The following is a 12,628-nucleotide window of genomic DNA, read 5'->3' as shown; positions in this document are numbered from 1 at the left end:
AACGTAGCTGTGGATCTTCTATTACACATGTAAACAACTAATCCTTTTTAAAATCTGAATAAGCTTGCTATCTTGTGGCAGCAATATCCACAGGTTAATTGTGCTGTCTAAAAAAGTATTTCCTTTAATCAATTTTAGGTATATTGCCTTTCACTTTAATGTGTATTAAGTATCTAATAGAAGTGCCCAATTTTCTTTTTCTAATGCCTTTCATTATTCCTTTTACATCTATCATGTCACCTCTCTGTACTAAAAAGTCCTAATCCTTTTAATCGCTCTTATTTTATCCCACCTCCTCTGAACCTCTTCTTTTTCTAACATATCCCAATCCCATGGTGGAGTCGTAGTGATCCTGTGTGCCAAAAAGGATGTACATTGGGCAAGAGAAAGCAAGAGTCCCCTTTGTATATAGGCTTGGGGGGGGGGAGCCCCCCCTTTTTCTAGATAGACGAGTGCTCCCTTTGTATATAGAAGTGGGGTGCAGGGGACCACCCCTTGCAGATATAGATTTGTGGGCAGGACACACCCCCTTTGGGTATGACTCTGCTGTACAGGACACCCCCCCACACTTTGTATATGGACTTGGGGGCAGGACCAATCCCCTCGTGTATATATCTGGGGCAAGGGACATGCCCCTCCGCGCGTAGGCCTGAGAAGCGAGAGGGGGAACCTTTGGCATGGGCCTCTGTTGCCATAGCAACCGTACAAGCCCAAGGGCCGGTAACCTGCGACATGCTCTATGACGCAACAGGAGGGGTGGGGTTTGTGGTGAGTTAGAGCCCGCCCTCCGCGGCGGAGCCAATGGGAAGGCGGAGCGGAGTGTCCCCTCCCCCAGGTGGGCGGGACAGCGCTCCGACAGAGCCGGGCTCGGCAGGCATGCGAGAGCCAGGGGCGCGGGAGGAGAGAGCGGGGCTGGGCGCCGCGAGGCCGCAGAAGGCAGCGCCCCCTGGGGCGGAGGAGGCCGAGGCCCGCTACGATCCGTACGAGTGGTACAACGTGCGGGAGTGGAGCGGGCCGCGGGGCCCGGGCTCCGGCGGGAAGGGCCGCAGCCGCCGGGAGAGGGAGCTGCGCACCAACCGCCACCTCCCCGCCGGCCACGAGAGGAAGATCGCCCAAAAGCTGCGCAACAGCCAGGCCAAGCGGCGCCGCCGGGAGCAGCGCGGGCCTCGCTCCACCCGGGCCGGGAGGCGCAGCGCCAGGGCGAGTTACGCGCTAGGCCCCCCGGGGGGGGTGTGTGCGTGTCCCCCTTCTCCGCCCTTCCCAGGGAGGTGACCCAAGCGCCTTACACCGCCCCCCACCCCGAAACCCCCGTGCAGCCACGCAGATCCATACACCAGTTCTTCTGCCATTACCCCCCCTCCCCGCAAACCCAACTCGCTGTTGTGGTGGGCGAGCCCCAAACCAGTGGTATCCCCTCCAAAAGCAACCCAAGGTCCATAATGTTCCTTCTCAGGGTACTCAGCTTCCTGAGATGGGGACTTTTTGTTCTGTTAGTACAGCACCTAGCACAGAGGAGACCAGGTCCAATGACTAGGACCCTTAGGCTACGTGGTAATACAAATAAATAATAATGAGCGTTAAGACTAACTGCAGTGATAAAACTTCATCGCCTCTCTATATGCTGCTCTTTCCCTCTCCTACTTTGAAGCATCAGCACCTGCAGCCCAAGGAGCTGCCTGTTCTTGCTGAATTTAAGGCCCTGACCACTGTAAATATTCTTGGGGGAGGATGGTTTTGTGCTGATTACAAAGGAAGAGGGTTGGAGTAACTCATGTTTAAATGAAAGTGAAATGTCACACAGTAGCCGATCATGTAACTAAAAGAGAATGTTTTGTGTCCATTTCTTGCAGGCTGAATAGCAGTCCGGATGTTAAACATCTTCCCGCATTCCAACTGCTGTTCCCATTAGAAAAAGGGAGCCCTGTTCAGGAATGCTATGCAATGGGATCTCCTTAACCTCACCTGCTGCACTGCTGAAATACCATGTCTTGCAGGACAAATAAGTGACACTTTTTTCAATAAGACCAAGGTCCTTGCTACTTTTTTTGCCTCATCTTGTGTTATTTTATATAATGACAACAGTATGCTAAGAACTTTACAGACAAATATGAAGCCAGGGTTTGGGTCTTGGAGATTTTACATTTGAAGGCACTACAAGCATATCTTTTAGTATGGATGCTTGTGCCCAGGTGAAGCTTCATCAAAGTCAGGGTTGCTTGCTAGGATCCTGTTGCAGGGTCCATCGATGCATGCTTTAAGTAGTCTCGTTGAACTCAATGAGCTTACTCAGATGTGTAAAAATTTGCAAGATTGGGGCCTTAAATCTCTGGGTTGTTGATTAAGGCCTTGATTTTACATGTGCAGGTGGATCTCTTGTACTCACAAAGAACCCAGTTGAAGTTGATGAATGAGAGTCAGTGTGGGCACTGGGATCCAACTGCACATGTGAGTTTGGAAGATCTGGGCTTAAGTGATGGAGTTGTGATTTTCAAAGCGGTATAAATTAGGGAGATTTTGGGCATCTTTAAAAATCCCAGCCAGAATGTTGAAAAGGACACCATTACATGAAATCAAGGGGGTTGTTTTGTTTTTTTAAGGGGGATTAAAGTAGTTTCAAAGTGAAAATAAAAAAAAATAAAATATTTTCAAAAATATCTGTCCCTTATTGCTGTTTGAAAGACCCATAGGAATAGGGGAAACTGACTACGGCCCCTGTCGTGCACATGCTTAATTTTACTGACATGAGCAGTCCCATTGTGTACTATAATAAGGGCTACTGCTGTGCTTAAAGTTACACACATGCAATTACAGTAGCAGCAAGGGGCTCTCATCAGGATCAGAACTCTATTATGCTAGATGCTTCACAACTGCAACAGGCATTTTAGGTATGGTTCTTGCTCCAAAGAACAGGCACATGAGTAGTCTCACAGTGATTTACATAGGCATGTAAAACTGTGAGCATAGATGTTTGCAAGATCTAGGACCTAAAATACAGGGGCAACTACATATTAAGTGGGATCAAAACCACAAAATAAACTGAAATATACGTTCTCATCAAGTTCTGTTGATCTTAAGTGTTGTAACAACAGTAAATTAACACACTCTTCTCTAATTTGTATTAAGTATATCCCTTTTAGCTGTCCTGTTAGGGCAATGTTGGTGTTTTTCTTTGTTTTTAAATGACTGGTTATGTATATTGGCATTGGGCTGTACGTAGTACCTTTTTATGTACTGGTTAATTGTAAATAACATTTCTAATAAATGATAGCTGTATGAATATATGTAAATAAAGGTATTGGCTTTTTTTTTTTAAAGAGTGGCTTTTATTGTCAGTAAAATCACATAAGTAATCTGATTTTGATCATGGCAATTTTTGGGAGTTGGGTTCTATCAGTTCCCCTGCTGCTCTTAAGATTGTTTTTTTTTAAGACTTTAAATGAGCTGTGTGTGGGTAGACAGCTGTTCCTGCACACAACTCTGTGTGGAATCATGGTCATAGTTTTCTGATCAATACTCATTTTTTTTACTTTCTAGACCAGGGATAGGTAACCTATGGCACACGTGCCGAAGGCAGCACGCAAGCTGATTTTCAATGGCACTCATACTGCCCGGGTCCTGGCCACCAGTCTGGGGGGCTCTACATTTTAATTTAATTTACTTTTAAATGAAGCTTCTTAAACATTTTAAAAACCTTATTTACTTTACATACAACAATATTTTAATTATATATTATAGACTTATAGAAAGAGACCTTCTAAAAATGTTAAAATGTATTACTGGCATGCGAAACCTTAAATCAGAGTGAATAAATGAAGACTTGGCACACCACTTCTGAAAGGTTGCCGACCCCTGTTCTAGACAGTTGTCTAATGAGATGATAGGTCGCTTCTGTATGCAAAAATGACACAATTATGCTTTTTGGGGAACTGGAAATTAAATAGGGATTAAACAGAAAATGTTAATCGGGGCAGTGAGATATGAAATAAAGGTAAAGGGGGGAGATGTCTGCCACTCCTTCTGATTGTTTATTACCACAGTGCTATAAAGTTGGAATTGATACATGCTCTAGAGAACAGGTGAAACTATTAATAGATCAAAATTAAAAGGTGGCAATAAATTTAAATGAACAGTATAATTTTTCACACATGCTAGACCAATCACAGTTTAAAAGAGAAAAACATTTAGGACTTTAGCTGAACAGCTGTGAACAGGTGTTGTATTACAGGGTGCTTTGTGCGAGAATCTGTACCCAAATAAGTTTTAGGAAGTAGTATTTGTATAGTACTAACATGTTTCAGACATACGAAAAAATCTTTCACGTTCACTAAACTTGGTTTAATTCAATATATAATAACTCATTTAAACACAGATTATATACACAACAGCATTCACAAGACTATGTAATTTGATTGTAGATGGCTCTTCTCTGTAAGACTTTCCTACCAAATGCATTTATTGGCTCTGTAGTCACTTTACTAATTGGTTTCCTCTGAATATTTGTTATTTTTCATTCTCTTGGCTTGAATTTTGAACAGTGGTGCTGGTGAGGGACATTAACATGAGATGCTTTTACTATTATTAATTCACATTTCTATTTTGACAGCACTTAGAGGTCTCCATCAGGAGTGGGGCCCCATTATGGTTCATTAAGTTCTTTATCATTCTTCTACCATTTAAAACTGACCATTTATAACTAAGATTTCACCCCGTAAATGTTAAGATCAACTCCACAGGTACAGTGACCACCTGTTGGTCACAGGTTCTGACTGTCCCAGGAGTTGCACTTGACTTCCCAATACTGCTTCATTGACATCCACCAGCCTACAGACAGGGTCTTAACCAAGGACGTGGGGCAGCCTTCGAACATCCTTTCTCCACCCAGCAGGGCTACTGAGGGGATACAGGATTGCTCTTCAGATCCCAGCAGAGCCTCCTCACCCAGCCTGGCTGGTCCGAGGGCAGGTGGATGGGGACACTAGCCGAGTCTCTCCCATCCATGGCAGGGGCTGGAGACTGGGCCAGAGTCGCCTTAACAAGAGGGAGCCCAGAACTCTCGCTGTCGCTCAACATTGGCCCCGCCCTCTATGCTGGGCGCGCGCGTGACATCATCAGGGCGCGCCGCTGCTGGAAACCCGGTGACCTTCAAGGGGGCGGAAGCGGAAGCGGCGGATCGGCTCAGTCAGGCTCGCGGTCTTTGCAGGGAAAGGAGGGTGCAGCAGCCGCCACCGCCGTCCCGGCCGTTAGCGAGTCCGCCCGCCACCGCCACCACCATGCCGAGAGGCAGCAGGAGCCGCACGTCCCGCATGGCGCCCCCGGCCCGGTGAGCGGCACCGGGGGGGGCGGGGCGAGGAGTCTGGGGGCGGGAGGGGGTGAGGAGAAGGGGTGTGTGTGGGGGGGTGTCTCGTAAATCTCACCTTGTCTCCCCAGGCCTGTCAGGGCAGCAGCCCCGCCCCCACCGTCACACTCAGTTACGGCCCTTGCCGGGATCCGGGGGCTCTCACGCGCCGCCCCACGCGGGCGTGGAGCGCGCAGGGCAGCGGGAGCTCGGGCGGAGCGGCGCGGGGGTGTCCCGTGGGGCCAAGGCCCGCCGTAGAGGGCGATCGAAGGCCTCGGTTATGTAACAGTCCCCGGCCTCTTCTCCTGCAGAGGGAGATGTTGTTCATTGAGCGCTGTGGCCTTGTCGAGGCGGTAAATGTTTAACCGGCCTAGAGGGCATCCGATATGTAACCGGGTTGGGTAGCGCCTGAACGGCCGTGAACTAAACTCGTTTTGTGGCACCTACAGGATGGACTGGCTGTGGATTGGCCTTAGCAAAACCCCACTGGCTCTGGTTTGAAAAATCCACAACGCGTCGATTATCCCATGGTTCACACACTTGTTCTTTTCATTCGCATTATGGGCAGAGGGTCTGACTCTCACGTATCCATTTGTGAAATCTTTATGAAGGTCTCAAAAAGGGGACCTAAGCCTAATGCATGAACAACTCTGACTTGGCCTTGTCTACACTACAGGAGGGAGATCGATCTAAGTTACACAGCTTCAGCTATGTGACTTGTATAGCTGAAGTCAAGGTACTTAGATCTTCTGACTGCAGTGAAGACACCGCAGTAAGTCAACAGCTGACGCTCTTCGGGTGACTCCGCTTGCACTTCTCATTCTGGTGGAGTACCGGAGTTGACGGGAGAGCGCTCAATCTATACTAGATGCAATAGATCACTGCCCGCCAATCAGGCAGGTAGTGTAGTCAAGCCCTTAATATTGCAAGATATGCATGTGGTATAAACATTACAGGTATTCAAAAACTCAGCTTTTAAACGGGGAGCTTTTTATAAAGGTTGGTGGGGGTTTTTTTTGCATTAATTGATTTTTTTTTCTAATGCAGTCATGCACCGCAAATGAGAGCTGCACCCCCACCCCCCGCAGCTCGTGCTCCAGTACCAGCACCTGCCCCTGCATCTGCGGTGGCATCTCCTGCACCAAGGCAGCCTGGTCTGATGGCGCAGATGGCTACAACAGCTGCAGGAGTAGCAGTAGGCTCAGCTGTAGGACACACGCTGGGTCATGCCATGACAGGAGGATTTGGTGGAGGAAGCAGCTCTGAAGCTGCAAGGCCTGACATTACTTACCAGGTACATAGCTCAGACTTAATATACAATATCAAACCATGTACAAAATGTGAAACTTGTAAGGTGAGCAATAGTGATGGACGGTATAGGCCTAATGACAGCTTAATGCATGGAGATGGTATATGGGGATACATGCATAATTCTATTCTAGTATATTTATCTTGCAAAACAGTTACCACCTTACCATTTATGAAATGTACTTCAAACAAATCAAACTTCAAATAGTTTAAATGGGTAGTATCATGTAGTGGTGGGTATACTGGATTTAGAAGTGACTGGCTCTTGCCACCCCATGCCACAACCCCTCAGAAAAAGGGTGTGTAACAGATATGCTCAGGCAAATCTAATGCCTTTACGGTTTGATTGGTAGATTAGCCATCAGAGTAATAAGATGTTAAGGGTGGAAGCTTTGGGGGTATTCAAGCATTAACTGCCATTCTAGGATTCATTAAGAGTTTGGGATGAAGGTCTGAAATATTTAGCTGTTGGATTTGTGCACAAGAGAATTTCCATGTGCTGCTTTTCACTCAAGTAGAAAAAAGACTAGATTGATTAAGATGGTCAGCTAGAGGCTAGGTATAAAGCTCAGATTCTGTCAGCTGCGTTTGAACATCTTATCTTGTTCTGCTTTTGTACCAAATTCTTAATCTTACTGAAATAGACTGTGGAGAATTATGGATCAGCCTTCCATTAATGCCCTTTCTGATCAGTTTTCTTTAAAATGCAGACATAACTGCAATCCAAAACATTAGCTCATTTATCAACAAGTCTCCTAATCATAAAGGGGACCAGGAAAATACCTTAATGTTTTACTGAATTTAAATTGACCCCTATTCACCAATGTGATGTTTGGAACCAGGCTTTTTTGGGTACTCTTGTCCCTGTGTTGGGATTTGAATCCCTTTAGGGACAGTTCTTACATTGCTGAACTCTGGATGAAATCCTAAATTCCTAAGACTGGGAAGACTCCCTTTGACTTCAGTGGGGCCAGGATATTACCTCTAGTATTTGAAAGTTGCACAACTTCCAAGGGAGCTCCTGCTACCTTCTTCACAGGAGAAGAAATAAGCAGATATGTACCTATTATAATAGGTCCTCTTAAAGTGTGGTTCTCTGTAGCTGGAAATCTTCATCAGTGTTCATTTTTTAAAATGTGAATTTGTGCTTCTGTGGCTTCCTTTTCAGGAGCCTCAAGCAGCCCAGCCTGCATACCAGCAGCAGTCCCAGTACCCTGCCTGCCAGTATGAAATGAAGCAGTTTTTGGAGTGTGCACAGAACCAGAGTGACCTCAAACTGTGTGAGGGCTTCAGCGAGGTGTTGAAGCAATGCAGGTTTGCTAATGGTGAGTAGCTTACTTAGTTGTGTGTAGTCTGGTACAGACTTAAATCACCTAAATCAATAAGATTAATTATCTCAGGAACTGGACCTGTTCCTAGTCTCTCTATCAGAAGTGGACAAGAACCAGCATGGTACTTGGTAATATCCATTCTGGCTTGCGTGTCAGAGCCCCCTGTAGTCATTTCCAATGGAACTGAAAGAATGCACAAAAGCTTCTAATTTGTTTCTTCCTTTGCATGTCCAAGTCTGAAATTAAAGGTGGACTCCAAAGGAGTGGTAACTCAAACTTGTACTAGCTATGCTAAGCTCTGTAAAGTGCATTTACAGTGCTTTCTAATTATGGGTGTTACTCTCCATCAGAGACATCTCTGCTGCTCTGCTTTTTATTGAGGAGAAATTGCCAATTGTGCAAGTGTTAGTCTACGCAAGCACAGTTGGAATATGAAACCTAGTGATCCCTAATGTCACTGAGGAATTAAGTCTTCCTGAATCATACAAAGCAGATTGTTCACTACCTGTGGATTAAAGATTTTTCTCAGCATTAAAATTTATCTTGTCACTAATTCTAACTGTTTAATTTACAGGTTTATCCTAATCAAATTCTACAGAATGAAGAAGCTGAAAATGAGCATTCAAAGATCTTTAAAATAGAAAGATGCTTCAGTAGTAAACTTCTAAAGTCTAAAGCGATCTGTGACATCTTGTTAGTTCATATATTCACAACTGAATCCCCAAAACTTAAAGGGTCCTTTCGATTTTTCTGCCACATTGATAGACATGCTGGATTGTAACAGGATAGTTCTAAACGAGAGATATGGGGAGGGAGTTGTATAAGATTCTGAAGATGGGCAAAATGTTTCAAGGGGCCTAATCAAAACTAGTTTTCTGCTGATTACATTGTTGCTGTTGTGTAAATGTGAGACTAAGACTAAATAAAATTATCTCAATGTTTGAAGTGTGTCTAATGAGAGCCTGTGAATTAGGAGTTATCACTTTCTGTGGGAATAAAATGGGGAAATAGATCTTTAGGGAAACACCCCTCCTATGTTGTTAGCCTAAGGACAGTGTTTTCAGGAGAGTTTAGAGCATACACACACTTATGCTGATGAGCATTCTTGGAAGTCTGGTCCCTACTAAAATCCAGGACCTCTAGCTCAGAAATGCTTCCAGTTCCACTCGCAGGGCCAGGTAGGCAGTCAGAGCTTCAGCTTCTCAATGCGTGGATGAGACGATGGTGTAGGGAAGAAGAGTTTAGATTTATTAGGAACTGGGGAAACTTTTGGGATGGGGGAGCCTATACAGGAAGGATGGGCTCCACCTAATCCAAAGTGGATCCAGACTGCTGGCACTTAACATTAAAAAGGTTGCAGAGCAGTTTTTAAACAGATATGGGGGAAAGCCGATTGCTGCAGAGGAGCAAGTGGATCTGACAGAGACTTATCTTAGAGGAGAGTCTATTGATAGATTCTCTAGGCTTTAGTCAGGAGGAGAGGATGGGAGAGGATAAAATATGGGCCAGATCAGATGAGAAACATTCACAAAGAATCGGACACATCAGAAAAGGGCAGACAAATAAACAGTGACAAGTTTTTAAAGTGCTTGTACACAAATGCTAGAAGTCTAACACAAGGCACTCTAGTTCACCCATCTTATTAAAGGAGGATATGGATATGATTGGCATCACAGAAACCTGGTGAAGTGAGGACAATCAATGGGATACAATCATTCCGGAGTACAAAATATATCAGAAGAACAGAACAGGTCATGGGGTAGGAGTGGCACTATGTGAAAGAAAAATGTAGAATCAAATGAAGTAAAAATCCACATGCTCCATAGAATCTCTATGGATAGTAATTCCATGTTCTAATAAGAATATAACATTAGGGAATCTATTATCGACCACCTGACCAGGACAGTGATAGTAACTATGAAATGCTATGGGAGATTAGAGAGGATATCAAAATAAAGAACTCAGTAATAGGGGATTTCAGTTATCCCCATATTGACTGGGTACATGTCAACTCAGGACGAAACACAGAGACAAAATTTCTTGACACTTTAAATGACTGCTTCTTGGAGCAGCTGGTACAGGAACCCACAAGGGGAGAGGCAATTCTCAAATTTAGTCCTGAGTAGAACACAGGATCTGGTCCAAGAAGTAACTATAACAGGACCGCTTGGAAATAGTGACCATAATATAACAACAATTAACATTCCTGTGGTGGGAAGAACACCTTAACAGCCCAATACTGTGGCATTTAATTTCAAAAAGGGGAACTATGCAAAAACAAGGTTAAACAGAAATTAAAAAGGTACAGTGAGTAGAGTGAAATCCCTGTAAGCTGCATGGACACTTTTCAAAGACACCATAATAGAGGCCCAACTTAAATGTATACCCCAAAGTAAAAAACGCAGTGAGAGCCACTGTGGCTTAGCCATGTAAAAAGCAGTGAGAAAAAGGCATCTTTTAAAAAGTGGAAGTCAGATCCTAGTGAGGTAAATAGAAAGGAGCATAATAAACACAGCCAAATGAAGTGTAAAAATGCAATAAGAAAAGCCAAAAAGGAGTTTGAAAAACAACTAGCCAAAAACTCAAAAGGCAATAACAATGTTTTTTTAAGTACATCAGAAGCAGGAGGCCTGCTAAACAACCAGTGGGGCCCCTGGACGATTGAGATACAAAAGGAGCACTTAAAGATGATAACGTCATTGCGGAGAAACTAAATTAATTCTTTGCTTCAGTCTTCACAGCTGAGGATGTTAGGGAGATTCCTAAATATGAGGAATTGTCACAGATTGGAGTGTCACTAGGTGGTTGTTTTGGAATTAATTGATAAACAAGTCACCAGGACCAGATGGCATTCATCCAAGATTTCACTCAAATGTGAAATTGCGGAACTATTAACTATGGTTTGTAACCTGTCCTTTAAATCAGCTTCTGTACCCAGTGACTGGAAGATAGCTAATGTAACACCAATATTTAAAAATGGCTGTAGAGCTGATCCCAGCACTTGCAGACACCGGTAAGTCTAACATCAGTACTGGGCAAATTAGTTGAAACAATAGTAAAGAATAAAATTGTCAGACATGTAGAAGAACAAATTGTTGGGCAAAAGTCAACATGGTTTCTATAAAGGGAAATCATGTCCTACTAATCTATTAGAGTTCTTTGAAGGGGTCAAAAAACATGTGGACAAGGGGAATCCAGTGGACATAGTGTACTTAGATTTCCAGAAAGCCTTTGACAAGGTCCCTCACCAAAGACTCTTACATAAATTAAGTTGTCATAGGATAAGAGGGAAGATCCTTTCATGGATTGAGAACTGGTTAAAAGACAGGGAACAGAGGGTAGGCATAAATGGTAAATTTTCAGAATGGAGTGGGGTAGCTGGTGGTGTTCTCCAAGGGTCAGTCCTCGGACCAATCCTATTCAACTTATTCATAAATGATCTGAAGAAAGGGGTAAACAGTGAGGTGGCAAAGTTTGCAGATGATACTAAACTGCTCAAGACAGTTAAGTCCAAAGCAGACTATGAAGAACTTCAAAAATCTCACAAAATTAAGTGATTGGGCAACAAAATGGCAAATGAAATTTAATGTGGATGAATGTAAAGTAATGCACATTGGAAAAAATAACCCCAACTATCCATACAATATGGGGGCTAATTTAGCTACAACTAATCAGGAAAGATCTTGGAGTCATCATGGATCGTTCTCTGGAGACATCCACGCAGTGTGCAGCGATAGTCAAAAAAGCAAACAGGATGTTAGGAATCATTAAAAAGAGGATAGAGAATATGACTGAGAATATCTTATTGCCCTTATATAAATCTATGGTATGCCCATATCTTGAATACTGCATGCAGATGTGGTCTCTTCATCTCAAAAAAAATGCACAGAGTAAAGAGGCTAGGACTTTTCAGCTTGGAAAAGAGGAGCGCGCTGAATTGCCGCTGTGGATGGTACACGCGTTTCCGCGGCGGTGGCAATTCGGAGGCAGCTTCTGTCTTCAGCCAAAAGACAGAAGCTGCGCCGCCGTGGACAGCTGAACATAGAAGCTGCCGCCGTGCAGAAACACACGTGCCACCCTAACGGCACACGGACTGCCTCTGCCATCCACGACAGCAATTCAGCGCACTGCTCGGGGTGGCGAAAACAATAGAGCCGGCCCTGCATCCAGCCTAGTATCCTGCCTGCTGACAGTGGCCAATGCCAGGTGCCCCAGAGGGAGTGAACCTAACAGGTAATGATCAAGTGATCTCCTGCCGTCCATCACCACCCTCTGACAAACAGAGGCTAGGGACACCATTCCTTACCCATCCTGGCTAATAGACATTAATGGACTTAACCCTGTTATAGTCCTAGCCTTCACAACCTCCTCAGGCAAGGAGTTCCACAGGTTGACTATGCACTGTATGAAGAACGTCCTATTATTTATTTTAAACCTGCTGGCCATTAATTTCATTTGGTGGCCTCTAGTTCTTATATTATGGGAACAAGTAAATAACTTTTCCTTATTCACTTTTTCCATCTCCATTCTGCTATCCTTGAACAAGTACGCTTCAACTTGATCAGCTTGTGTTTAGGCTGTAGAAGATGTATAACCATGTGAATTGTTACGGTGCGGATGGAATTAATGTTGGATACTATTCTTGAAATAAAGT

General features: G+C 44.3%; 2 protein-coding genes across 3 annotated transcripts; both read left to right on the top strand.

The window, feature by feature from the left end:
• The first annotated feature begins 762 nt into the window (after nucleotides 1-762).
• Nucleotides 763-2,389, top strand: NUPR2 (nuclear protein 2, transcriptional regulator). Of its 2 annotated transcripts, none has more exons than XM_039508052.1 (2): nucleotides 763-1,226; nucleotides 1,851-2,043. In XM_039508052.1, the coding sequence occupies exons 1-2, from the start codon at nucleotides 802-804 to the stop codon at nucleotides 1,954-1,956; spliced, it is 531 nt and encodes a 176-aa protein (XP_039363986.1). In that variant the 5' UTR covers nucleotides 763-801; the 3' UTR covers nucleotides 1,957-2,043. The 2 variants fall into 2 exon arrangements, with proteins under 2 accessions (XP_039363986.1, XP_039363987.1); XM_039508053.1 differs by having other exon boundaries at nucleotides 768-1,200; nucleotides 1,851-2,389.
• Nucleotides 2,390-5,134: 2,745 nt separating this feature from the next.
• Nucleotides 5,135-8,916, top strand: CHCHD2 (coiled-coil-helix-coiled-coil-helix domain containing 2). Its single transcript, XM_039507331.1, has 4 exons — nucleotides 5,135-5,320; nucleotides 6,383-6,629; nucleotides 7,812-7,968; nucleotides 8,549-8,916. The coding sequence occupies exons 1-4, from the start codon at nucleotides 5,271-5,273 to the stop codon at nucleotides 8,557-8,559; spliced, it is 465 nt and encodes a 154-aa protein (XP_039363265.1). The 5' UTR covers nucleotides 5,135-5,270; the 3' UTR covers nucleotides 8,560-8,916.
• Nucleotides 8,917-12,628: the final 3,712 nt, after the last annotated feature.

This window comes from Mauremys reevesii, linkage group 20, assembly GCF_016161935.1.
Source record: "Mauremys reevesii isolate NIE-2019 linkage group 20, ASM1616193v1, whole genome shotgun sequence".
NCBI lineage: Eukaryota > Metazoa > Chordata > Testudines > Geoemydidae > Mauremys > Mauremys reevesii.
Note: the sequence above shows the minus strand (reverse complement) of the source record. Positions and strands in the feature narration are given on the sequence as shown.